Raw genomic sequence first — 27,692 nt, forward strand, 5'->3', positions numbered from 1 at the left:
GAGGTCAGCAGTTTGAGATCAGCTTGGCCAACGACAAGGTGAAACCCCGTCTCTACTAAAAATATAAAAATTAGCTGGGCATGGTGGCAGATGCCTATAATCCCAGCTACTTGGGAGGCAGAGGCAGGAGGCGGAAGTTTGTAGTGAGCCGAGATCGTACCACTGCACTCTAGCCTGGACGACAGTGAGACTGTCTCAAAAAAAAAAAAAAAAAAAAAATGAGGCCTCATGGTGGGTGAGGTGCCCTGATGGGGTGGACGGGTGGTGGAAAGAGATCTCAGTGAGCTTATATTCAGACTTGGACTGCTTGCCAATTTTTGCCAAGGGCGCAATTTTGGGGCCCGTCAAGGGCCAGAGTCTGTTTTTCTTTCTCACCCCTCCCCTTGTCCTTATCTGCCCTTGTCCATGGTAAAAGCTGTGGTAATGGGCCCTACTTCCCAGAATCAGAGACTGTCCAAGCCGGGAAGCACTTTAATCTTCTCGTCTAACCTCTCCCTGGGATAAATGAGAAAATCAAAGTCTGGTGAAATTAGTTTCTTTGTGTAACTTTGTGTTTCATAAAGTACCTGGGGCACCCCAAGGCATCTGCTCAGGACAGCGTGATAAAGTGTTGTTACAATCTCAAGTATTTTCATTGAAGGCTTGGATGCTATTGTAGAGGAGCCTCAGAGCAGCAGCGTGACAGAGTGTTCTGCTGGGAACTGGGATACTTGGATCTAACTAGATGAGCTGGCTGTGTGGCCTTGGGTTGGTGGCCCTCCCTCTCTGAGACATAATCTCTCCATTTTTTTTTTTTTTGAGACAGGGTCTCACTCCATTGCCCATGCTGGTGCCATCATCACTCACTGCAGCCTCGACCTCCCAGGCTCAGGTGATCCTCCCACCTTGGCCTCCTGAGTAGCCAGAACTATAGGCATGCACCACCACACCCGGCTAATGTTTGTATTTTTTGTAGAGACAGGGTTTTGCCACGTTGCCCAGACTGATCTTATGCTCCTGGGCTCAAGCGATCTGCCCACCTTGGCCTCCCATGGTGTGATTACAGGCATGAGCCATGGTGCTAGGCTTAATCTCTCCATTTTAAAATGAGGGAGTTGATTTACTTAAGAATTTGTTATCCTTCTGGAGGGGTCATTGAGTCCCTTGATAATCTGATGGAATCACTGGGCACTTTGCACTGTGAAATGCACGTCATCTGTAGAGGCGCACGGGCCACTCGCTGCAAACTCCCCTCCTGGATCTACTGTCTTCCAATGGAACTTCCTGTTACCATATTCTAAAGTCCTAAAACCATTGAAATAGAGTCCATACGTCCCCAGTACAATCTTGTATACCTCTCACGCCACCGAAGAATTAATTCACCCTTCCCCAGCTCGCTTCTTGGGCTGAACTCTGTCTGGCTTAGGACATGCTGAGCCAGAGTTTCCCAGTTACCTGTGGCAGCCACATTTGCAATACAGGATGAAAATGGCTTGCAGGCAATGGCCATTTTCTCTCTGCCTTCAGCTGGAAAACGTCCACCTTTGGCTCCTGTTATGCCCATTGACCTCAGAGAAAACAAGCCCTTCTGGGTAACATAAGGGACCTTTCAGTCAATGGGGCAAAGAAACTGCCTGGCAACTTGCTTGTCACGTTCACCTCATTCAATCAGCTCGAAGGAAAGGCGGCTTGGCAAGGCTAGACTAAAACAATTTAGACACATCTCCTGGGACATTACCAGGGAGAAAAAAATAGAGCGTTTAATTAAGCCCCACATGTGAGCAATCAGTTCCAATTTTCTACACCTAATTTAGCAGAGAATGTCAACTGGGCAAACATTAAGACACTATAGAATCTTGTAATGTTGGTGATGCTTCACCTAATTTTGTTTTAAACTTTTCTTTTAGCACTGGCACACTTTGGTGAAGTCATGTGGTAGGTGAAGCAGAGGAGAAGGGAGACGCCTGGGGAGAAGCCAGTTGCAGGGATGGGCAGAGCTGTCATCAGGAAGTTTTGCACCAGGCATGCAGCACGAAAAATGTCTTCAGTGAGAAGGCAGGGCAGATGTGGGGGGCTGATGTGGGTCCCAGACCTTCCAGGGGCTGCTGAGGCTTTGTCTCTGGTTCCAGAGTGAGCTTACCACCCAGTTCAAAGGGCTGGGGTGGTCACGGATTGGAAGGGGAGGAGACTGGGGGTTTGGACATTGTTTTCAACATCATTATTTCCAAATGTTTTGCCCCAGGAGCCAGAGCTCTGCCTGCTTTGCTGCCAGTCTTCTTCCTCAGGACAATCCCTGAGCTTGCTTTGTGGAACCCAGGTCAGAAAACCGCAGAGCTAGCTGAACACCTGCCTGCAGCTGACTGAGGGGGTGGTGGCCTGCCGAGGTCACACGGAGAGCAAAGACACTGGGTTTCAGCCAGTGCCCAAGTCATCCAGCCCCTGGAGAGAAAGTGGGAAGCTTTGTTCTTTTACTATTTTACCTAAGAGTAGTTATTAAAATGTTACTCTTGCTGGGCATGGTGGCTGATGCCTGTAATTCCAGCACTTTGGGAGTAGCCAAGGTGGGCAGATCACCTGAGGTCTGGAGTTCGAGACCAGCCGGGCCAACATGGTGAAACCTATTCTCTACTAAAAATACAAAATTAGCTGGGCGTGGTGGTGGGCACCTGTAATCCCAGCTATTTGGGAGGCTGAGGCAGGAGAATCACTTGAACCCAGGAGACGGAGGTTACAGTAAGCCAAGATCAAGCCACTGTACTCCAGCCTGGGAGATAGAGCGAGACTCCGTCTCCAAATAAATAAATAAATAAATGTTAGTCTAGAATAGAGACTTCTATGGCTGCTGTCCAAGGTGCCCGTGACATGAAGTTTCCACCGAATGCTTATAGGAATCTTGCTGGCACTTTGTGGAGTGGAGTGGCCATCTAGGCTGGGGATTTTATAGGGTGCAGGGGCTTTCTTTGTCTCATGGCCACTGGAACACTATGTCACCTGGTGACATGTCAACTTGGGAAAAATTAGGGTCTAAAAGAATGGGGACGTGCCCACATCAGTTGGGGGGACACCTGGAGGACTCCAAGGAAAGGTGGGCTCTCCAGGAGGCCAAGGCTCCCTGGAAGCTAGATGCTGGTGCAGGGCGCTTCCTGGGCCAGAGCCCTCTTCCACACTGTTGCCTGGCATTACCATCAGCCAAGGACTGTGCCTGGCACACAGCAGGACATTGTGAAAAACTAACAGAATGAATGAAGAGCGAGGAACTTGTTACCAGTGGTAAAGTGCTGACCGCTCTTACACATACACTTCGTCAGATTGGCAGGGCCCAAGCCACTTTGCTGTGCCATTTGGATCTTGTGCACTTTCTCCAGGGGTCTGACAGCCAACAGCAAACGCTTGTGTGGCCCTGTCACTCCTGGGAAGTGCCATCAGGACATCTCCCAGGTGTGTTCTGCGGGGAGATGCCAGGATCTGACAAAACCATGTACAATTTGTACCACGAAGGAGGGAGGGCTGTCTTTCCTAAGTGGCTCAGTGGCTCCTCATCCCAAACTGGGCTTCTCACGCCCAGTCCAGCCTCGTCATCTCCCTAACCCACAGCCTGTGCCCATCATTCTGTCCTCCATAAAGCGTTCAAGGCCCATGCCGTCTCATCCCAACCCACCTGTTCAGCTTTGTCTCCCAAAATACCGCTCCACTCTCTGGCCCTGCCCATGTCTCTGCGAAGCCTCTGGGAGCCCACTGCTTGGCAGGCCTTGCTCCTTCCTGCCTGCCCTCAGAATGTGCTGCTTTATCTCCAGTGATTCAGATCTCCGTCTGCCTCCTCCCGTGGATGCAAAGGGCAGACTCTGTTCACAGGTGAATGGACAAATAAACAAATGCATTGAGATGTGAGCTAAGAATGTCTATCCTCCAACACGGAGAAGCCTAGTGTGGGAAACCAGCAAGGCGCAGACCCTACAGTTCCCTTGGTTTCTGCACCAAAGCTACACGGAGTCCATGGGGGCTCAGTTAAGGATGAAAAAACCAAGGTCCCCGGCAGTGGGGGAGGAACCAGCAGCAGGAACGATCTTCTCGAGGGACAATGTGGACCCCAAAAGAGTTCATCTCTGTCAAGGCTAAGGACTGTATAACGGGAGAACATCACACCAAGAGTCCAGGCGGCCAAGGAGGGCCTGGCTGTCCTGGAAAGTAGGTTTCTGCCCGCGTCCCAGGTCCCAGGCATGCCTGGGGATGCCTGCTCCTTCTTGAGCTCCAGGTAGGGGATGGCAGGCTTGAGGGCACCAGCTTCAACATGGGATTTACTGCAAAAAGACCAATTCTGCCTTCTTAGCTACAAGCTTTCAGAGCTGGCGGGGAGGGAGCTGCATTAGGGAAGTACCACTGGGGGTGGTAAGCCGAAGGAGAACAAATTGATTCTTCCAGAACCTGTGGAAGGGTTGGGTGGGGAAATCTGATCAGAGGGGTTTGCAGTGACTGGACCTTCGATTTCTGATGTTGGCATGGCCCAGGAAAGAGGGTCTTAGGGAAATAATGAAATTCTGTAGTCTCAGTATGCAAATACCACTGGTTACCAGTTCTGTGGGCATGCAGAACCCAGCCTGGAATATTAAAGCCTCTGCTGGGAAGGAAGGGAGAATGAAGGTAGACAGAGCTACTCCTGCAAGATCGGACGTGCTCAGTAGATGGGCAGAGAGAGAGGGAAAGGCAAGCAGGCTGGATACAGTCAGCCTGGGGCATCGGGGCCCCGAGGGGCAAGGATCACAAAGACACACAGCCTCCGTGGCCTTATGCCCCTCCAGCTTTGGGAGTCTTCCCTAGCGCTCTAGAAACACCACCAGGTGGTCTATGTGGGGTACCCTTGAGCGTGTTTTGGGCAGGGCGATGGTTTGAGGTTACCATGTAGTCACAGGGGGTGCTGAGTTACATGTGCATGATAGGCAGGGCCGGGCCCTCCAGGATCAGGTTGTTGACATCGTTCATGAGCTCATGTTCACTGGCCATGTGGGGGTCCAGGAGTTCACGTTCGCTGGTTGTGCCAGTGTTTTGGAGGTGGCGGAGGCGGGCCTGAAGCTGCTCCTGCTCCTTCTTGAGCTCCAGGTAGGAGTGGGAGAAGGTGTGGAAGATGGACGTGGCCGGGAAGGCCATGATGAGGATCCCGCTCAGGATGCTGCTGAGGGCCACCATCTGGCCCGGCACACTGCGGGGCACCATGTCCCCATAGCCCACCGTTGTCATGGAGATGATGGCCCACCAATAGGAGGCGGGGATGCTGGTGAACTCCAGCACCCGCCCGGACTCCTTCTCGGCCACGTAGACCAAAGGGGAGAAGAGGGTGACGGCCACAGCCAGGAAGAGAAGGAGCAGGCCGAACTCACGCGTGCAGCGGCGCACGGTCAGCCCCAGCGTCTGCAGCCCCAGCGAGTGGCGGGCCAGGCGCATCACGTAGAGGATACGCAGGGCCCGCAGCACGCGCAGCACCAGCCCCACCTTCTCCAGGTAGGAGCTTCCGCGTGGCCTCTCGCCGTCCTCCGGGGGCTCCTCAGACACCGCCAGCGACACGTAGTATGGGGAGATGGCCAGGATGTCGATGATGTTCAGGGGCCCCTGGAAGAACTGACACTTGTCCTGGGCCTGGACGAACCGCAGGCAGAACTCCAGGGAGAACCAGGCCACGCAGACGGTCTCCACAATGAAAATGTAGTAGCACTTCCGAGAGCATTCACCCTGCGGGGAGAAGAGGCAACAACGTGGGGTAGAGAGTGGACCCGCAATGACGCCCTCGTGCCTGCTGCGCTCTGTGCTGTAAACTTAGCTGTCCACCAGAACGTCCTTACACAGTTTTCAAGTTGTGGCCGGTGCGCGGAAGATCGGCTGAGTCAGACAGGGTCCAGCCTCCCTTGCAGCTAGGTGTGGCCAGATGACTAAGTCCAAACCTTCAGACTGGAAACAGAAGTGATGTGAACCATCTCTGGATCCAGCTCTTTTGCACACTCTTTCCATCCTTCCTGTGAGCTGGGACAGCACAGATGGGCCTGCAGCCCAGCTAAGGGGAGGATTGGACCAGCACCCCAGGGAAGCAGGGAACGTCAAGGCGGAAGAATCTGGAGTAAGAATTTTCTACTCACCTACGTCCTCACCTTGGGACTACTGCACAGGAGAGGAATCTGGTTTAAAACGGTTCTAGTTTGGGTCTCTTTGTTACAGTTGCCAGCCTTTACCTGAATGATCTAAGTCCTCAGGAACCATGCACTGCCTTCCTGCCATCACTTAAGCCACAGAACAATGCTGTGAGCAGGCAGCGTGACCCCATTTGATGGCCCAGGATGTTGGTCACAGCAGTGAAGGGACTCGCCTGAGCTCACATACATAGGAGTGGCAGCAGGGTCTCTTAGCTACTTTTGGCTATTTTCTGACTTCATATTCTACCACCCCTCATTCTTTTAGCCAACAGAAATGTATTGAGGGCCTGCTTTGTGCCAGGCACTGTGCTCAACCCTGGTGTTCTGTGACTAGGCAAGCAGATATTGTTTCTTGGGGCGTGAAGGCTGGTGGGGCAGAGAGGGTTCCCCGTTCGCCAGGACAGCCCTTGGGATGTGTGATTACCGCGGGATTCCAGCTGAGGAGTTGCAGCTGGGTGGGCGCCATTCTGTGGTGTTACTTTGTGCTTCCTCTGGAGTAGTTCAGGGTAGTTCCACCAGCCCTTCTGACACCCAGAGTGTGGACCTTGAGCTGAAAGCATCAGCCTCCCTGAGGAGCTTGTTAGAAACCCAGCAGCTCAGGCCACACCCCACCCACAGAATCATATGCTGCAGTTAACAAGATCCCCAGGTGAGTCATGCAAATTGACGCTTGACAGGCAGTGGTCTACTGCGTGGTTCTCAACCTTGGCTACAAGTTAGAATCACCTGGGGGTTCATTGAAACATTCTGGTGCCTGGGCAAGGTCATCCCAAGATTCTAATTTAATTAATCTAGATTTGAGCTGAGCAGTAAAATTTTCCAGAAGCCCCATGGATAATTCAAATGTGGAGCCAGGGTAGAAAACTTTGCTATATTTTACACACACACACACACACACACACGGATGTCTATAGTTAATGGATGAATGGATGAACACACACACACACACACACACACACACACACACACGGATGTGTATACTTGATGGATGAATGGATGAATGACCAAAGCAGCTTGTCTGTGTGAAAGGCAAGATGTTGACAACCACAGTTTTCTTTGGATTAAAATGCTCTGAAGTGGAAAAATATTATTCCCAGTGCCCACAGAAATCATAAATTGAAATGTTCTTTATGTCGGCTGCTAGTGAAAGAGAAAGAGAAACAGGCTGAACCATGCCAGTCTCTATTTGCCTGTCCAGGCAGGGTACCTTTCTGGCTTGACTTCTGCCTTGTCTGTCGCAGAGGTGGGAGTCAGAGGCAGCACTGCCAAGGGGTGGAGTCCAGAGTGTTCCAAGCTCTTCATTGGAAGGTGAAGCCCAGAGAGGGGCAGTGGCCGCTGCAAAGTCACACAGCAAGTTTGTAGCAAGATTGGAGAATCAGGAACTGTCTGTGCCCTACCAGCCTTCAAGCCCCGCAGAAACCACGTCTGGTTATCTGGGTACGATACTCCCAGAGCCTAGTGCAGTTTCAAAGCCCAGCGACTTGGTCAAATTACTTGTTCCCTCTGGACTTTCAGTTGTCTAACCTCTGAAGGGCTGTTGTGGTGAATGGAAGTTAAGCACATAAAGCCATTGATAAAACTGTGCCCCTGGCAGGCAGAGCATGCATGGCAGCCATTTGAACAAGATCGTGCCCAGGCCATGGACCAGTCTGCCTGGTCCACGTAAGGGCAGCAGTACCTTCTTCCTATCACTGGATAGGACAGGAAGATGACGGGGTTCTCCACCCCACTGAGAGGTCTTTGCCACAACTACCCAGGGTTTGTTTCAGGATCTTAAAGGACTCAGAAATTTTGGGTTCTGATTTCCCCAACCCTGCTACACACTTGCTGTGTGACTTCGCAGTGGCCACTGGTCCTCTCTGTGCTTCACTTTCCAATACAGAGTTTGGAACAGAATCGGTATTTCTCAAAGCTGATTTGGAAACCCTGGCACCAGAAGCCCCCAAGGCGCTCGTTGTAAATACAGATTCTTGGGCTCCCATCACAAAGTCCAAACCTCGGGGTGGGGCCCGGGAATGTGCTTTTTTGGCAGACTCTCCCCTTCACTCTGAGGCACCTGGAAGTTTTTCAGACTCTGGGCTAGAGTCTCCCCACAGGGCCTCTTTCTTTGCAGATACTCTGGGAGTTTTTCCCTAGGCTTAAAAGACTCGTAGCCTGGGAAGAACTTTGCCAAACCGATGACCCAGTAGCTCAGGAAGGTGACTCCTGAGAGGCTGAGAAGGCTGTGCCGGGTCCTCCCTCTGCCTGTGGGGCTGCTTTGGACATTCAAGCCATGCACACCGGCTCCTCCCCGCCACGGCTGGGCCCTCGGGCCACCTCTCTGGACGGCAGCAAGGGCTCTGCTCCATCCTAAATCCAGCCTCGCAGTGCTGGTCCTTCAGAAATGCCTGCATCTGCAGCTGGCATTGGGCAGAGGAAATAATTCCCAGCTCAGCAAATATTCCAAGAAAAAGAGAAAAGAAGAAAAGAAAAGTTATCTTTTCCCCCTTTGTGGAAGTTCTGTGCTTAAACCCAGGAAGTTCCAGGTCCTAGAAACCTCTGGGTCCCGGGCATACCCAGAGGTATGGTCGGTCACCCTATTCCTGGCCCTTGTCATGGACAGAGTGAGGTGTGTTCTGGCTCCTTCCTGCAGTGCAGAAGAGTGAGTGTTGGCCTGGAGAAGGCCCAGGGCGTGAGTGATGAAACGGCATGGATGGATCCCACAGGCAAGGTGTGGAGCAAAGCAAGCCCGGTGCCCTGTATGTCTCTTTTGCGCGAAGCTGGAGAACAGGCAGCCTTGTCTCGTCTAGGGTGCACGAAGTGATCAGAACAGCAGCTGCCTCTGGGTAGTGTAGGGATCATCTGTGAAGGGTCACGAGGCAGCTTTCTGGGGTCATGGAAATATTCTGTATTCACTGGGGAGAGGCTGACACAGGTGCATCCGTTTAGTAAATTCTGCACCTGAGCTTTGTGCATTTCAGGGTATGTACATTTTACCTGTAAAACTGTAAAAGGAAAATAATAAACGATGATAATAAGTGATTGAGGTGGAAAGGAGGTGGAAAGGGAGCGGAAACAAGAATGTTAGGATCTTGGCTGGGTGCGATGGGTCACGCCTGTAATCCCAGCTACTCGGGAGGCTGAGACAGGAGAATTGCTTGAACCCAGGAAGCGGAGGTTGCAGTGAGCCGAGATTGCACCACTGCACTCCAGCCTGGGTGACTGAGTGAGATGCAGTCTCAGAAAAGAAAAAGAGTGGCAGAATATTGACCATGGCATGTAGCTGACTCATGGTTTCCCAGGGGTTCCTTATATTATTCTATTTACTTTGTAAATGTCTGAAATTTTCCATAATGAAAAGTTAAAAAACAAAAGGAAAATCAAAACCACGATAAGACACAGTTTGACCTCCACTAGGATGGCTAGAACCATAAAGACAGACAATAGCCAAGTGCTGGTGAGATTGTGGAGAAACTGGAACCCGTCTTCACAGCTGGTGGGGATGTAAAATCGGGCAGTGGCAGTGGAAGGGGTGTGGAAGGTCCTCGTAAGGTTAAACAGAGTTACTATGCAACCCCGCCGTTCCACTCCTAGGTGTACAGCTCAGACAAATGAAAACGTATGTCCACGCAAAAATGTGTACACAGGCCGGGTGTGGTGGCTCATGCCTGTAATCCCAGCACTTTGGGAGGCAGAGGTGGGTGGATCACCTGAGGTCAGGAGTTTGAGACCAGCCTGGACAACACGGTAAAACCCCACCTCTACTAAAAATACAAAATTATCCAGGCCTGGTGGTGGGCGCTTGTAATCCCAACTACTCAGGAGGCTGAGGCAGGAGAATTGCTTGAACCTGGAAAGCAGAGGTTGCAGTGGGCTGAGATCATGCCACCGCACTGCAGCCTGGGCGACAGAGCTAGACTTTGTCTCAAAAAACAAAACAAAACAAAACAAAAACGTGTACACAAGTCCATGGTAGTAGTATTCAAAATAGCTCCAAAGTAGAAACAACCTAAACATCCATAAACTGATGAGTGAATACGTAAAATGTGACGTATTCACACAGTGGAACAGTAGCCATAAAAAGGAATGAAGGGCTAAACCATGCTATGTGGATGCATCTTGAAAACATGATGCTGCGTGGAAGAAGCCAGACGCAAACACCGTATGTTGGCTGATTCCATTTATGTGAAATGTCCGGGGCAAGCAGGTCCACAGAGGCAGAAGCAGGGGAGCGGCTGTCAGCGGCGGGATGGAGGGGGAGTGCCTGCTAGTGGATGCGGGAATCAGGTCGTGGTGACGGCGGCACAGCTCCGTGATTGTACTGAACACCACCGACTTGTGCCTGTTAAAAGGGTATACACTGAAGTGTGGGAGTTACAGTCTGAGTCTGAGCTGAGTAGTCCTGGGGGAGGCAGGAGGCAGGGGTAGTGGGGTCCGGTAGCCTGGCCCGCACCCGTTTCATGCAGCAGCAGGGCGGGGCTTCCTGAGGGTAAAGCCACTGTGGGGGTGGGGGGCCCTGCAGGTGCAGCAGGCCGGGTCTGGGAGCTCCGTCTGGGAGGGGCTCAGGGCCCGCAGCCTTGACCTTGGAGACTGCCTTGGCCCCTCTGCCCCTTTCAGCAGCTCCTGCTAGCCCCGCTTTGGAATGTGGCCACCCCTCACTTGTGCAGCTCCTTAGTCAGGGCTGGTCCATCCCGCAGCTCGACATCCTCCCTCCCTCCTGCTGTGCATTCACCATTTGAGCCTCTGCTGTTTCCTCTGAGGCTCTCCTGGGGCCTGGATGTGCTGACTCACTCCTCTCCCCACTCCTTTAGCTACTTCTCTCCTGGCCAGCCGTGCCCTCTGCCACCCTCCCCTCCCTTCCTCCCTTTCCAGGCCCTCCTCACTGTCAGCCGCAGTCTCTCCTCCCCAGGCCCCCTCTCCTTCCCACTCCTAGCAGCTGGGACACAGGGGTCCCAAGAGTGTTGGAAACAACCGAAGGGTTCGGGTCAGCCCCATCAAAGGACCTGGCAATCAGTCATTTCTCTGAAGGCGCCTTTCCCTCTGTGAGACCGGCAGGGCCATCGTGGGCACAGGGAGACCCTGCTCAGGAACAGCGCAGCATAGGAACTTCCCAGATCTCTGTTGCTTCTCTTCCTCCTCGGTCCACTCCCAGGCCCTGCAGCTGACCCGTCATGGTCTCACCTTCACTTTGGGCGGGTTGGACGGCTGACCTCTCTTTTAGAGGTTCCAGCAAATTCTTGTTAGAAAGAAGCTGCCGCTGGGCCGGGCGCCATGGCTTAGGCCTGGAATCCCAGCACTTCAGGAGGCTGAAATGGGCAGATCACTTGAGGCCAGGAGATTGAGACCAGCCTGGCCAACATGGGAAAACTGTGTCTCTACTGAAAATACAAAAATTAGCCAGGTGTGGTGGTGCACACTTGTAATCCCAGCTACTTGGGAGGCTGAGGTAGGAGAATCGCCTGGGCAGCAGAGCAAGACCATGTCAAAAATAAAAAAAAAAAAAAAAGAAGAAAGAAGTGGACGCCACCGAGGGAGTGTTACGAGCTTAGGTGTTGCCAGGCAACTTATATAACTCCTTGGGCCCCGGTTTTCTGATCTGTAGAATGTGATTGCAGTGAGGATTAAATAGGAAGCAGAGAAATGACTAGCACAGGAGTCCAAGAAGCATCCACTGACTCTGAATCGCACAGTGGTTCTCGTGCAGAGAGGGCGGGCTTCCATCCCACCACCTCTGTGCTGCTGTCCCCTCAGCAGTCGCCCAAGTAGAGACCTAGGGACCCTCCTAGTTTCCAGCACAGACCCAGCCCACAGGGGCCCTTCCTGAGTGACTCGTGAATGAGTCTGGGTGGTGGCATCTGTGCTGGGCATTTGTGGGGGGCTGGGAGTTGGACCCGCGGAGGTGAGGGGAGTGTGAGCAGGCAGAGAAGACAGTGTCACTTGCAGAGCCTCAGGGAAGACTCAGGCCAAGAAACAGGGAATACTGCTTCTTGGCCGGGACATAGGAAGAGACACAGCTGCAGAAAAAAAAATAAAAAAGCAACTACACTAGGATAAGAAGCGTTGGCTAGAGCAATGGCCACATGCTACCGAACACAGAGAAGCTACAGAGAGCAGGCCAGTTCTCTAGGAAGCTGATTCATGGGCTGAGAAGGGGACGGAGGAGGAGGGAGGAGTTGGCTGTCGCACGGGGCTTCTTACTAAAGGGCGAGGAGGCAGGGAGGTGGAAATGGCAGCCCGAAAGGTCAGCTGCATCCTGGGGAGGGGGCCCCAAGAGTCCTACCTGGTCTTTTAAATGTGGGCCAGGTACGTTGGCTCACGCCTGTAATCCCAGCACTTTGGGAGGCCAAGGCATTGGATCACCTAGGTCAGGAGTTCAAAATCAGCCTGGGGAACATTGCAAAACCCCGACTGTAGTAAAAATACAAAAATTAGCTTCGTGTGGTGGTGGTTGCCTGTAGTCCCAGCTACTCGGGAGGCTGAGGCAGGAGAATCACTTGAACCCGGGAGGTGGAGGTTGCAATGAGCTGAGATCATGCCACTGCACTCCAGCCAGGGAGACGGAGCGAATCTCTGTCTCAAAAACAAAACAAAAAACAACCCCAAACATCTCTCTCTCTGCCTGCCTTCCCCAGCCCTCCACCTTAGTAAGATGCTGCACTGTCTACAGTACCGGATGAGAGGGAGGGTGAGGACCTAAGAGTCTGGGCAGTCCTGCTCACTAACCCACCATGGCTCCGCAGAGACATCACCAAGGGCACCTTACTCTGTTGCCCGCAGGTGTGCATGTCCCTTTGGCAATATCCCTGAAGGCCCCAGGCAGTACTTTGGGGCAGGAGTAGCACCTAAGGTGGGAGGAGAACCGTGGGAAGGCTGGCAGGGCTGGTCACGAAAGTGGCGAGTGCCCACGCCTCTCCCACCAGGTCTCCAGCCAGAGCAGGCCCTCAGAAAAGACTCACTGAAACCCGGAGCAGAGGAGGAATGAGGGCAGACACTGGAAGGGGATAGAGAGGATATCGGAGCCATCGGCTTCTGAATTGCTCGTTGCTGTTGAGATTGGAGCGGGCCGGGGACAGAGGTGGTGAGCAGAAGAGTGGGGCAGGTGCAGGGATCTGAGTCCAGCCCCGAGGAGGGTGCAAACAGTGGGCGTCCACTGTGTGCTGGCGCCTGCTCTGCAGGCTCTCATTCAGTCCTCAGAGCCGCCCTCTGCGTAGTGTTATGGTTGCCCTCTTTGATAGGTGAGGAAATAGAGGCACAGAGAAAGAAAAGGACTGGTCCAGGGGCACAGCCAGGTATTTGCAGAGCTGGGACTCAGCCCAGGACTAGCACACCAAAGATGCTGCTCTTTCCATGACCTCGTATCATCTATAGCGGTTGGGATGCCTTGGCAGCAGTAAAGAGGAAGAAACACGGTCAACTGCAGGTGGCCAGTGGTGTTCGGCCTGCCTGGAGGGAGGGAAAGGCAGAGGCTGGCCAGCCGGGACCGAAGCCACGTGGAGAGGGCGCGAGGGATGAATGGCAGAGGGAAAGAACGAACCTGGGAAACTGCAGCAAACAGATCAGGACATGAGGCTGCAGGTGCCCAGGGCTAGAAGAATGCGAGGGACCAGGCAGCCTGTAAAGTGACAAGCGCAGCCCAGCATTTTGTGGGCAGGAGGTTGAGGTCCCGGGTGGATGTGACCTGCCCTGGATCTTCCAGTGCATTCGAGTGAGAGTCAGGGTTGGGGGCAGTGGCTCACGGCTGTAATCCCAGCACTTTGGGAGGCTGAGGTGGGCAGATCACCTGAGCTCAGGAGTTTGAGACCAGCCTGGCCAACATGGTAAATCCCTGACTCTACTAAAAATACAAAAATTAGCTGGGCATGGTGGCATGCACCTGTAATCCGAGCTACTCGGGAGGCTGAGGCAAGAGAATTGCTTGAACCCGTGAGGCAGAGGTTGCAGTGAGCCAAGATTGCGCCACTACACTCCAGTCTGCACGATAAGAGCAAACTCCGTCTCAAAAAAAAAAAAAAAAAAAAAAAAAAGAGGGTCAGGACTAGATCTCAAATCGTGCCTATTGAAAGGGGCCTGTGTGGCAGCTGAGGGAACAGAATCCTGACTTTGTTTCTCAAATCCATCTTGTCGCTTGGAGGTGGGGGTCGATTTTTGGAGTGTGTCTTTCTGTCTTCAGCTGTCAACATGGAACAGGCCAGCTGTGCTAGACAGATAACCCAATAGTGACATATACATACGGTGGAACAGTGTTCAGCCATGAAGGGGAACAAAGGTCTGACACTTGGCACAGTGTGTGTGGACCTTGAAGACATGATGCTGAAAGCAGGAAGCCAGCCCCAGAAGACAACTCCTGGTATGACTCCATTTCTGTGAAATGTCCAGAGTAGGCTCATTCATGGAGCAAGAAAGCAGACGGGTGGTTGCCAGGGGCTAGCCGGAGAGGAAGGAGGAGAGATTGTCTAGTTGACACAGGGTTTTCTTTTGGAGTGCTGAGAAAAAGTTCTGGAACTAGATAGAGGAGGTGGTGTCTGCAGAAGATTGTGATTATACTAAATGCCACTAAATTGTTCCCTTTAAGATGGTCAATTTCATGTTATGTGAATGTCAACTCAGAAAAATAGAGCAGGGGACTGCAGTGCGGTGGCTCATGCCTGTAATCCTAGCACTCTGGGAGGCTGAGGTGGGAGAATCACTTGAGTCTGGGAGGGAGAGGTTGCAGTAAGCTGAGATTGGGCCACTGTACTCCAGCTTAGAATGATTAGAAGAATGCTAGGGACCAGGCAGCCTGTAAACTGACAAGCCCAGCCCAGCATTTCGTGGGCAGGAGGCTGAGGTGCATTCGAATGCATTAGGTGACAGACTGAGACCCTGTGTAAAAAACAACAAAAAAAAAAGCAGGGCTGCTCAGAATCTAAGCTCCAGGAAGTAAGAAAGTGAGAAATGTGGCCGGGCGCGGTGGCTCACGCCTGTAATCGCAGCACTTTGGGAGGCCGAGGCGGGTGGATCACGAGGTCAAGAGATCGAGACCATCCTGGTCAACATGGTGAAACCCCGTCTCTACTAAAAATACAAAAAATTAGCTGGGCATGGTGGCGCGTGCCTGTAATCCCAGCTACTCAGGAGGCTGAGGCAGGAGAATTGCCTGAACCCAGGTGGCGGAGGCTGCGGTGAGCCGAGATCGCGCCATTGCACTCCAGCCTGGGTAACGAGCAAAACTCTGTCTCAAAAGAAAAAAAAAAAAAAAAGAAAGTAAGAAATGTGTGTTCTCTCCTCCAGCACCCAGAAGAATGGAATTCAGTGACTATTGCTGAAGGAATTTTGGGAAGGATAAATGTTTGGTTTCCTGTTAACTACTACCGAGTGAATGAGTGAATGAATGATGATCACAACAAGGGACGTTCACCGAGCACCTCTGTGTGTCGGCACTGTCCCAGCTGCTTTATGTATCACATGACCCTTTGAGGGAAGCACTTAGAGCACCTCCATTTCACATATTAGGAAACTGAGGCCCAGGAAGGTTAAGTGACTTTAGCAAGATCACTGCATTGGTCATGGGTGAGGCCAGGATTCAGCCAGGGCATCTGCCCCCTGCTCCATCATGCTGGCCTGAGAGCTGTTTTACGAAGTCCGGCTGCCTCAGAAACACAGTGACACCAAGGCTGAGGTTCTAGACTGAGGTGAAATGTTCCAGAATCGAAAGATAGGGGTGGGCATGGTGGCTCACGCCTGTAATCCTAGCACTTTGGGAGGCCAAGGCAGGTAGATCGCTTGAACTCAGGAGTTGGAGATCAGCCTGGGCAACATGGGGAAACCATGTCTCTTAGAAAAATACAAAAAACTAGCTGGGTGTGATGACGCACACCTGTAGTCCCAGCTACTTGGGGGCTGAGGTGGGAGAATCGTTTGAGCCCAGGAGATCCAGGCTTCAGTGAGCTGCCAAGATCATGCCACTGCACGCTAGCCTGGGTGACAAACTGAGACCCTGTCTCAAATTTAAAAAAAGAAAGAGAGAGAGAGGGAGGGAGAGAGAGAGAAAGAAAGAGAGAAGTAAAGAAGGAAAGAAGAAAAGGAAAGGAGGAAGAAAGGAAGGAAGGCAGGAAAAGGAAAGAAAGAAAGATAGTATCAGTGTCGTGTGGTCATATGGGGTTGGATTTTAGAGCCAATCAAAGGTGAGTTCAAATCTCAGCTCTGCCCCTTACTGTGAGCTTAAGAAAGTGATAAAAAAAAAAAAAAAAAAAAACGGCCGGGCGCGGTGGCTCAAGCCTGTAATCCCAGCACTTTGGGAGGCTGAGGCAAGTGGATCACGAGGTCAAGGGATCGAGACCATCCTGGTCAACATGGTGAAACCCCGTCTCTACTAAAAATACAAAAAATTAGCTGGGCATGGTGGCACGTGCCTGTAATCCCAGCTACTCAGGAGGCTGAGGCAGGAGAATTGCCTGAACCCAGGAGGCGGAGGTTGCGGTGAGCCGAGATCGCGCCATTGCACTCCAGCCTGGGTAACAAGAGCGAAACTCTGTCTCAAAAAAAAAAAAAAACAAAAACAAAAAAACTTTCCTGAGCCTCAGTTTCCTCATCTGTAAAATGCAGGTAGAAGTGATACTTCCCCTTGCTGCCTCAGGGATGAAGTCAGTCCATGATGTGAAATGTCAGCCTCCTGGAGAGCACTTAGGAAGCATGATTTCTTTCATCCTTTTGGGGATGAGTCCCCCAGGGAAATCCACAACCTTAAAATCTGATGCCCCTTAGAAGAACTCAGGCCCTGGCCTTGTCCTTCCTGTCTACACTGCCTCTTCCCTTCTCCATTTTAGTTTTTTTGAGATTCAGTTTTGCTCTCGTTGCCCAGGCTGGAGTGCAGTGGCATGATCGTGGCTCACTGCAACCTTTGCCTATGGGTTCAAGTGATTTTCCTGCCTCAGCCTCCCAAGTGGCTGGGATTACAGGTGCCTGTCACCATGCCTGGCTATTTTTTTGTATTTTTTAGCAGAGAGGGGGTTTCGTCATGTTGGTCAGGCTGGTCTCGAACTCCCGACTTCAGTGATCCACTCGCCTTGGCCTCCCAGAAGGCTGGACTTACAGGTGTGAACCACGGCGCTCGGCCTCCATTGTAATTTGCAATCTCGGGCACAGACCTTTTACCCCACTGTCAGATTTACTCCAAGGGACGTTGCTATGAGAAGATAGAAAAAGAAAACGGAAAACTGCTTCCTGCCAATGCCTACCCGTTGCTTCTGTTTCTGATGGAGGAGTTCTGTGGGTTATAGCTCTGGGGTCTGTCTCCACACCCCACCATTGTGACATTAATTCATTTGCACGGATGCCTTCAGGGTCACAGGACGCTGGCGCCACACCCAACAGGCACTGCCTGTGCCCAGAAGCAGCTGGCCCCTCTCAGACTGACATTCCCTGAGGGGAAATATGGAATACAGAGCACGTGTGTCCAGGAAGAGGACATCATCCTCTTACGTAAATGGAAGGTCACAGTCTTGGAAGAACAAAGACTGCCCCGTCCTCAGCTTCCCTGCTCCCTGAATTATTATCTAAACAGGAACACACTCTCTGGGCTGCACCTCCGTCTGTCTCCGGGCAGCACACACAAAGGCGCTTTCACTAAGGAGAATGCATAAGGATATCGTGGCTGGGCCTGGGCATAAATCTCTCTTATCCCAGGAGGAAACGTGTCTGGCTGCGTGATCCTTGGCTGAAACTTTGGGCTGCCCAGGTCTGCAGGCCCACCTCCCACCTCTAATTTCATTTTCCAAGTCACCGTTGAGCCGGGCCTGGGTTCATACCCTTCGTAATTTTCAAAGCATTAGGTTTTTGAAAAGATCTTGGCCCTCTGCACAACTGAAAACCTGGCTCCTATACAATTTATCCCCTCTCTGGAAATCCCTAAGAGGAACAGGCTTGTGAGCATCCGGAGGCCGTTTTTTATTAATTGGGATCAGGGCATCCTTAAGAAATGGTGTAGGGAAGTCGCTTGTTTTGTCTTAATCTTTTTACTGCAGAGTCTGTACATAAATATTCTGTGAACAAGCAGACTCTGAAATCACATGCTTTTATGCTATAGAATGAAAACATGCCTGTGATAGGACTTTCTGTCTTGTCCATGAGAAAACAAGCTGTTTAAAGGTCCAGATATTTTGTAGGGCTTTTTTCTTTAGGCCAAAACGTTTGTAGGTTGGACAAGGCACATTTGATTCAACCTGTTCTTATTGGGATCCTACTGTGTGTGAGGCATGGGCCGCTTCTCCACTGAAGTCCTTTCTATCCGGCAAGCTCTCCGATCCTGTTGTCTTGACCTGGGACCTATCCTGAAGGGAAGGGAACTTAGCTGGGCTGGCAACTGTCCTGAACCAAATAGAGCATGCTCCATCTTACCTATGTGTTTAGCTTCTCTCTCTGCTGATTATAGGGAGAGCTCCAGACGTTAGGATGATGGGGAGCCCTGGAGGAGCTCGATGCAGGAGAGGAGTGATGTTTTAAATCAGGAGACAATCCAGTTCTCTGTTTGAAGCTTTCCAATAACCCTCTCTCTAATATGCTAGGTTTTTATTTCGCTTCTCAGGCCATCTGGTCCCCGGGCTGAGGCAGAGTGTCTCGGGGTCTCCTGTAACTCCCTGGAAAGGGGATGAAGGTGGGGGCAAGCCCTGGGATGGGGTGGCTTACATATCAGCTCATCTGTGGGTTTCCCATCCACTGACACTGGCCGAGACACTGAGGACTCTGCAGGGAAACTGAGACCCGGGGACCTTTACATCACTGGTGTCCTTACTTTGCAGCTCCAATGAGAATAAATGTCCTGTCCCTCGGTTTCCTCATCTGAAAATCGAGTGGGGATGCCCAGGAGAACCTTAGCTCAAGAAGGCAAGGATTTGATGTTTTTGACCCGGTCTAGGTACTAGCGCACAGTGCTGTTTGGTAAACACGTGTTGAGTTCATTGATGAGTGAACCTTCCTGGTGAGGTTACTCATTTCACAGAGCGGGAGACAGGCTCAGAGAGGAGGTGGAGGGATTTGCCTATAGTCACCAGGTCGGGAGAGCTGGGAGAGGCGAGGCTGGGTCTGTCTGGCCTGCCAAGTCTACATGTGGCTGAGAGCCACAGAGTGACTCCCACGATGAGCCTACACCCTTTAGCCTTTGTAGGACAATAAAAAAAAAAATAATAAAAAAATTAAAAGTGATCTTTGATGGTCTAAAATGAATATAATCCACATTGGATAATATTCATTTTTTTCTTCTTATTTTAAAACATACAGACATTTTCGTGGGCCCAGAAAAGACGCCTCGGCCCAGGCACCCTGGCAGATGGAGCCACGGGGCCCCATCGGAGGCCACTCACCTTGTCCTCCTCCGCCCTGAGGTCGGGCATGGTGCTGACGCACAGGCTGACTGCAGTGGTGACCACGAAGAGGACGGAGAGGCAAGCGAAGACCTTCCCGGGCAGCCCAGACTGCGGGTTTTCCACCATCTCGCGCAGCCGGTTCATGCAGAGGCCCCAGCGCGAGGACTGCGAGGCGGGGCGGCGGGCCTCCCTCTGCTGCTGCAAAGCCTCCTCCCGGTGCAGCTTGGCCAGCTCCTCCAGCTCCTCCAGCTTCCTCACCAGCTTCCGCAGGCAGCACCTCTCCAGGTGGGCCTCCTCGATGCCCCAGTAGGCCAGCTCCTCCCGGAAGGACAGCGCGCACATCTCCTGCAGGAGCACCAGCTTCCCGGCCGCCAGGAAGCTCACGATCACCCCGAAGGCGCTGGGGCTCCTGTCGAAGAAGAACTCCTGGCTGTCCTCGTCGTAATCGTCGCAGAGCTGCGCGATCTCCTCGTAGCTGCGGCAGAGCCGGAGTTTGCTCAGGCGGCTCAGCGGGAACTGATCCAGTGTGCTCCAGGGGAGGAGATACCTCCTGCCCCCCACATTGATCAGGATCTCCTTCTTCAGGTCCACCGGGGAGGCTTCCAGGACGCCCACCTTCCGCACCCTGCGGTAGTAAAGGCCCTTGATGGACGGCGTCTCCACGGGGCTGGACAGGAGCTGGCTCCAAGGGCTGTGGGAAGCATAGTGGCGGTATCTGGGATGCAGGCCCCGGTCTCTGGAAGGCATGGGCATCGCTGAAGACCGCCCAGCTGGGAAGCGCTGGGTTCACCAGTCTGCCACCCAAGGGACAAAGAGCAAGAAAAAGGGGAAATCAGTCTTGGGGCAAAGAGTCCTGGATGTCACGAAAGATGTTCTTACACTTGCTTTCCTGTACCTGCATCTGCCTGGCTATTTTTTATTTTTATTTTTATTTTTTATTTTTTATTTTTTAAGATGGAGTTTTGCTCTGTCACCAGGCTGGAGTGCAGCAGCGCGATCTTAGCTCACTGCAACCTCTGCCTCCCGAGTTCAAGTGATTCTCCTGCCTCAGCTTCCTGAGTAGCTGGGACTACAGGCGTGCTACCACACCCAGCTAATTTTTGTATTTTTAGTAGAGATGGGGTTTCATTGTGTTGGCCAGGATGCTCTTCAGCTCTTGACTTCGTGATCTGCCTGCCTCAGCCTCCCAAAGTGCTGGAATTACAGGTGTGAGCCACTGCGCCCGGCTCGTTCTTTTAACCTTTAGTTCAACACATATTTATTGGGCACCTACCATGTGCTTGGGATACATCAGTGAAGCAAACCCTTCCCTGGTGGAGCATCTACTGGTATCTCAGAAGAATGTCTCCAGAACAGACATTGCATGGAATGGGACTTGAATAATTGAGTCCTGAGCTGGATGAGTCAGAGTGGTGCCAGTTCTGGGCTCTGTGATCTCAGATATGTGGCTTAACCTCTCTGATCTCAGCATCATTCATTCAAATGACAAGACTCGTGCCACTCTTGCAAGGTACAGGTGGTAAAAATAGAGCTTAAGAGTGTCGGCTCTTGAGTTCACCGGCAGGGACCAACCCCTTACAGACTGCCAGTGCAGGTGGCTTACACAGTCTCTCTGAGTTCTTTGCTTTATCTCTATGACTGGGGCAGTTTGAGTGCCCACATCGTAGGGCACAGCAAAGGTTATATGCAGTAATATACAAGAAAATGTATATTAATAACACTTCTAGATGCTTCTGACATGCCTGGCTTCCCCTAACTAATTCATCCCAACAACCTCATGAGACAGACATAGGAACTCCATTTGACAGATGAGGAGCCCGAGGCACAGAAAGCTTGCGTGTCTTGCCTACTGTTTAGCAAGCACCTGGCATCAAGAAGGTTCAGCCAGGGTCTGCTATTAAAGGTTTGAGGAGACCAAGAATGTGGCTGTCCTTAGCACAGCATCTAAGCATCTAAGTCTCAGGGGGAACTCTGCCAGTCCCACTTAATCCCTCTGTTTGCTTCCTCATTTGGGGAGGACTTTGCTAGGAGGATGGAAGAGCATCGCACACTTGCAATCACAGTACTCCTCCATGTTCATTGCAGGTGCCTCAGCCAGCCTTGCTGTGTGACCTCTGCCAGTTACTCCCCCTCTCTGGGCCTGTGGTCTTTTATCTGCAGAATGAAGGAGCCTCCATGTGCCATGGCTCATGCTTATAATCTCAGAACTCTGGGAGGCCAAGGCAGGTGGATCATCTGAGGTCAGGAGTTCGAGACCAGCCTGGCCAACGAAACCCCGTCTCTACTAAAAATACAAAAATTAGCTGGGTGTGGTGGCACATGCCTGTAGTCCCACTTACTCGGGAGGCTGAGGCAGGAGAATCACTTGAACCCGGGAGGCAGAGGTTGCAGTGAGCCGAGATCGCACCACTGCACTCCAGCCTGGGAAACAAGAGCAAGATTGTCTCAAGAAGACAAAAAGAAATAAAGGGGCCTCTACTACTGCCTCCATTTCAGACCTATTTGAGTTGCTTGACTTAGCACGAGTGTTTTAGGTTTAGCCCATCCACACATTTAAAGAGCCCTTTCCACAGTAGGTAGTTGTCACTTACAGGTCCCACAACCATTTCTTACGCTATTCATTCCAGCCTGAGCCATTTCCAAAGCATCTGCAAGCTTACATTTTGAGAGGCACTCCACTCCAATCAAGAGAAAAACTCGGCAGCGGAATGGAAATCAAAGTTCCTCTCCGTTTCAGAGCCGGCTAGATTCCGGTGGATGGTGGAGAGTGAATCGCAGCCTGCTGCACCCTCTTGCTCCCACACAACCTTCTGTGGTTCTGCGTGTTACTTCACTCACAGAGGATGGCCAGAGGAGGATGAGGAGCCTGCAGAGAGAGGAGTATTTTGAAATCTGGGGAGCCCTTTGCAAGCTTCCTCATTTCCCAGTACAAAAAACAAGACTCAGAGAGCCGAAGTAACTTGTCCAAGGTCACACAGCAAATCCAAATCCAGCCCAGCACTCTGTCCCCCAGCCTGGGCTCCTTCCAGAACCTGAAAACTGCCCTTTCTGCATTCACAGAATAAACCCAATTTTGCAATCGACAGCTTTCCAAACAGCTGACAAACAGCCCCTTCCAGAGCATGGGAAAGGAATTCACTCAAAACAGCACTTTTGCCAAGGGGGTTTAACAGCCTCAGCCCCCACCCCACCCTGCAACGCCCTGCAGCAAGCACTAACTCTTCCCCTCAAGTTTAACTTACCCTCTCGTCTCAGGGAAACTGTTTCCAGCTGCTTCTCTGCCCGGCAAGGGGAGCCCATGTGTTGGTGCCCAGGGAAAGGACAGGTTTGCCGTGGAGATGAAGGAGAAGGAAAAAAATCCCACAAACAGCAGTTTCTGGCAGAGTTACTCTCCAGTCTTCCTTCCCGTGCCTCCTCCAAAACCCAGAAGTTCATTCATTCTGCATCTCTCTCTAGCAGCTGCAGAAGAGCCCTGGGGGATGGAGGTGGAATTTTTTTTAAAAGGACCCAGAAGTCCCTTTTCTTTTGGAGGGTCTGGGGGTTCTTGCTGGGAGGGAGCCAGGGCAGCTGTGCTGCTTTAGCAACTGACTCTGCACTTCAGGTCCGACAGGGACAGCCGATGTGGTCCTGCCAGAGAAGTCAGTGAGCGGGGATGGCGGGGGGGGGATGGGAAGGGCTTAGAAATAATCTCTCCATCAGCCGGCAGCAGGAAGGAGCAGCAGCGGCGGCTGCTCTGCCAACCACCTAGGAGGCAAGGGGAGCTGTCCTCCCCCGCCTGCCACGGAGGAGTACAACTCGGGAGGGGCAGAGGGCAACCCGGGGCCGGGCATCCACAGCTACCCATCCCCAGGCACCCCAGAGGCTCTCGGGGTACGCTAATGATGGTGACAAGCTCAAGTTGAAGTGACAGGAGGAAATTTTGTTTTTTTTTTTAACCAGCCTAGGCCTGGGACAGCTTCAGACAGAAGCCTAGCCTCTGAGCCCTGGGTGGGAGTCGGCGGGAGTGGTGGGGGGGAGGGCTACATCACAGATCAGGAATAGTAAGAGGTGTGAGCTTGGGATTCACATACATACCTGATCCCAGCTCCTATGTGAAAGGCTGCGTGACCTTGGGCAGGTGAGTTAGTGCTTCTGAGCCTCAGTTGTCTTGTCTGTAAAACACAGGAAGGAGAGAGCGTTCCGGGAAGGACAAATCAGAACTATCAGTGCAAGCTCCTGATGGTTGGCTGGTTGGCTGGGTGAAGAGGAAGAGGCATCAGTCCAGGGCCTGTGTGTGAACTTGGACTCTGCACTGCTTGGCTGTGTGTCCTTGGTCAATCACTTTACATCTCTGGGCCTTGAGTTTCTCAGCTAAATGAGGACAGTGAAATCAGTGATGGCTGCAGTTGCAAAACCAGCATCTTAGATGCTCACTATACGTTGACTGTTCTTCATCTTCTTAAAAGTGTTTGAAGCCCAGGCTCTTGGCTTCTGAATGTAAGTTATGTTCATCACTGTGTTTGATAGTCCAGGCCCTGGGGATCTGAGAAGAGGCTTGCTCAAGGTCACCTTGCTGGTTAGAAACATCACTTAGGCTGGGCATGGTGGCTCACGCATGTAATCTCAGCACTTTGGGAGGCTGAGGCAGGTGGATCACAATGTCAGGAGTTCGAGACCAGCCTGTCCAACATAGTGAAACCCTGTCTCTACTAAAAATGCAAAAATTAGCTGGGCATGGTGGTAGGTGCCTGTAGTCCCAGCTACTCAGGAGGCTGAGACAGGAGAATCGCTTAAACCCAGGAGGTAGAGGTTGTGGTGAGCCGAGATTGCGCCATTGTACTCCATCCTGGGTGACAGAGCGAGACTCCGTCTCAAAGAAAAAAAAAAAAAAAGGACCGTCACTTATCGGACGCTTGAGTTTTGATGTGAGGATCCAGGAGCGAGGGAGATTAGAGAGTGAGCCTTCCATGGCTGCCTGCAAGGGGGTGACGGGCGCTGCTGGCTGAGGTGTGCTCTCTGCGACCTTGGCAGGGGGGACAAATCCAGGCAGAGCAGAGAACTGACTGAATGGACGTCTGTTTGGTGTTGGGGTTTTCAAATGGTATTGCTCGAAGCCCTAGGTCTCTGCAGAAATGATCGTGGGGCCTGGCCTTGGCGGTAACAACAGGGAGGTCAAAAGGATGAGCCCTGGACCTGCCACCTGTGTCTCAGCCACGGCAGCCGCACTCTGCTCTGTTTCTACCATAAGACGGTAAGTGTAACCCCAATAAACGCTGTGGCCCAGCGTGGTCCAGCGTCCACACAGAGCCACTCAAAGAGATCCCAGAGCGCCTGCCGTTTACAGAGAAGCTTCCCTCCTTCCCCCGACTCCTCTGTTCCTCACACCCCACAGCTGCTCCATTGGTGCTGTTAGATGAGACTTCAGAATAACCTTTCCAGCTCCTCTTCCTCCCGTCCCCCCAGCTGACTCCCCACCTCCCTCAGCTGTTTCTAATTTGTCCGGACAGCCTCTCTGGTTAAATCTCCCTTAACGTATCCCTCTTCCTCTCAGTTCTCTCTGGATCTTGAGCATACAGGTTCAAATCAAGAATTTGCCAATTCCCTGCTGGGTGACCTTGAGCAAATTTCTTAACCTCTGTGCCTTAATTTTTTTTTTTTGTCTGTGACCTGAAGATGAATAACACCTATCTATTGATTTGTTGTGAGTTTATCCATTTACATTGATAAGCTCTCAGAAGGGTGCCTGTCGTAAAGTGAGTCCTACTCAAATGCTGTTATTATGACTATCTTTTTTTTTTTTTTTTTTTGAGGCAGTCTCGCTCTGTTGGTCAGGCTGGAGTGCAGTGGTGAGATCTTGGCTCACTGCAGCCTCCATCTCCTGGGTTCGAGCAATTCTTGATCCTCAGCCTCCTGAGTAGCTGGAATTACAGTTGCCCGCCACCATACCCAGTTAATATTTGTGTTTTTAGTAGAGATGGGATTTCCCCATGTTGGCCAGGCTGGTCTTGAACTCCTGGCCTCAAGTGATCTGCCTGCGTCTGCCTTCCAAACTGCTGAGCTTACAGGTATGAGCCACTGTGCCCAGCCACAATGATCATCTTAGCAGTTTTTTTCCAAGTTACGCAAGAAAGATTTACTGTGAATACAGGAGTCTGCTGTTCAAAATCTTTTTTTTTTTTTAAAAAAGAAGGCTTGATTTAGTGACCTAGTGCAGATTCCTCATTTATGTCTAGAGGAACTGAGACCCAGTGGAAGGGAGAGCCCCCCCTGCGCCCTCGAAGCCAGTGGATGGCACTGCCAGGCTCCGTGTGGACTCACAGCTTTCCACAGCTCCGTGCCTTCTGTCACATGGTCACTTTGCCCAGGTTGTAGGACCTTTCCCTCAGCCCAGTGTTCAGCCCCGTCAGCCCCTTCCCCAGGGTGTCCACTGAGCCTTTGTGAAGTCCCAGACACCTTTTGGCTTAGTGCCGCTGTTTTCTAGTCTCCAGTGTCCCTCACCAGTATGGACACCTGACCTCAGCTAATCAGGGACAGTAACTATCTCCCATCTTCCTGGCATCCTGGAAGTCTGGAACTTGAGGCATATGTAGAAATGTCCTATCCAGACTGTCTTCTGAGTGTGCCTTCTGCCACATTTTTCTGATCAAGGGATGAGCCACAGTGCCCAGGTGTGAGTTTCTTATGGCTGCGGTAACAACACCAACACAGAAGCTTAAAATAATGCAAATTCATTGTCTTAGAGTTCTGGAGGCCAGAAGTCTAAAAGCAGTCTCATAGGGATAAGTCAAGGTGTTGGCAGGACTGGGATTTTTCTGGAGGCTCTAGGGGAGAATGCGTTTCTGTGCCCTCTCCAGCCCCTAGAGGCCTCCTGCATCCCTTGACTTGTGGCCTCTTTTGCCATGCAAAGGAACACATTTCCATATTTACAGTTTGCACAGGCGTCTTTGCTGAGCTCACTGGGGGAGGGGTGTGGGGGGCATTATTCTGCCTATCACAGATGGTATTTATATCTACGACACCTGCTCCTCCTGGCCCCAGCCAATCAGATAGGACCAAGATATTCTTTGTCCAACCAGGCAAAGGAAGGACACCTACCCCAAGAGGGCTTCACCCATAGACTGAGGTGAACGAGTCGAATTTGCTCTCTCTTTCCTGAGAATTTGGACCCAGAGACACGGAGACTTTGGCATGGGTACTGAATGCTGGCTTGGTAAGATCATCTAGAAGTGGGGCTGGTGGCTGCACTGGGCTGTGGGTGAGGAGGAGTAGCACAGGAAGTCACAGGAGGAAGATTTCCCATCCACCCAGAGTTCATTTCTGTAAAACCCGTAGAACTTGGCCCTGCTCTACCTAATATGTCACCTCACCCATCATCATCATCATCATCATCAAAATTAGATTGAGAATATCTCTCTGCACCGTTTTGGTAGAAGGAAGTCCCCAACTCCCCAAATTGGTGGATGTGATCATACCTAGCTCTTACCTTCTTAGATGTCACCAAGGCCTGGCTCTTTCTTGAAATGTCCTTCAAAAGAGGGAGTTGTATTTGCCCTGCAGAATGGAGCAAGAAAAGGGGCAGCCCGGTGGGAGGCAGAATATTGGCCTCTGGAAGATGTCTACGTCCAAGTTCCTAAATTGCACGTGTGTTACTTGACGTGGGGAAGGGGAATTAAGGTTGTAGATGGATTAAGGGTGCTCATCAGCTGATCTTAAGTAGTGAGAGTATCTTGAATTCACCAGGTGGGTCCAATATCATGGGTCCTTAAATGTGGAAGAGGGAGGCAAAAGAGAAAGGTGAGGGAGGGGAGGAGAAGGAAGTGGGGTGGGGAGAGAAAAGGGGGGATGGGGAGGAGAGGGGGAGGGAGGGGGTATAGGGAACAGAGGGAGAGGGAGGGGGAGGGAGGGGGGCGGGGAACGGAGGAGGAGGGAGGTGGGGATGGGGAAGGGAGGGGAGGAGGAGGGAGGTGGGGATGGGGAAGGGAGGGGAGGAGGAGGGAGAGGGAGAGGGGAAGGGGGAAAGAGGTGATGTGATATGAGAAGCAGAGAGAGAGAGAGGTGATGTGATGTGTTGTGAGAAGTATGCGATCAGACACTGCTGGCTTTGAAGATGAAGGAAGGGGCCATGAGCCAGGGAATGCAGGTGACCTCTAAAAGCTGGAAAAGACAGTAAATCCTCCCTTGGAGCCTCCAGAAAAGAACATGGCCCTGAAGATACTTTGGTTCTAGCACCATAAGACTC

General features: G+C 51.8%; 1 protein-coding gene and 1 pseudogene across 2 annotated transcripts; both read right to left on the reverse strand.

Moving 5' to 3' along the window:
* Positions 1-743: 743 nt before the first annotated feature.
* On the reverse strand, positions 744-24,422 carry LOC141584266 (uncharacterized; annotated as a pseudogene).
* On the reverse strand, positions 2,677-22,956 carry KCNG4 (potassium voltage-gated channel modifier subfamily G member 4). Of its 2 annotated transcripts, XM_010333659.3 has the most exons (4): positions 22,717-22,956; positions 22,135-22,340; positions 19,472-20,268; positions 2,677-5,700 (listed from the first exon to the last, which is right to left on the reverse strand). In XM_010333659.3, exons 3-4 carry the CDS (start codon positions 20,225-20,227, stop codon positions 4,897-4,899), a joined length of 1,560 nt encoding a protein of 519 aa, XP_010331961.1. In that variant the 5' UTR covers positions 20,228-20,268; positions 22,135-22,340; positions 22,717-22,956; the 3' UTR covers positions 2,677-4,896. The 2 variants fall into 2 exon arrangements, with proteins under 2 accessions (XP_010331961.1, XP_003922854.1); XM_003922805.4 differs by lacking the exon at positions 22,135-22,340.
* Positions 24,423-27,692: the final 3,270 nt, after the last annotated feature.

This window comes from Saimiri boliviensis, chromosome 1 (genome assembly GCF_048565385.1).
Source record: "Saimiri boliviensis isolate mSaiBol1 chromosome 1, mSaiBol1.pri, whole genome shotgun sequence".
Lineage (NCBI taxonomy): Eukaryota > Metazoa > Chordata > Mammalia > Primates > Cebidae > Saimiri > Saimiri boliviensis.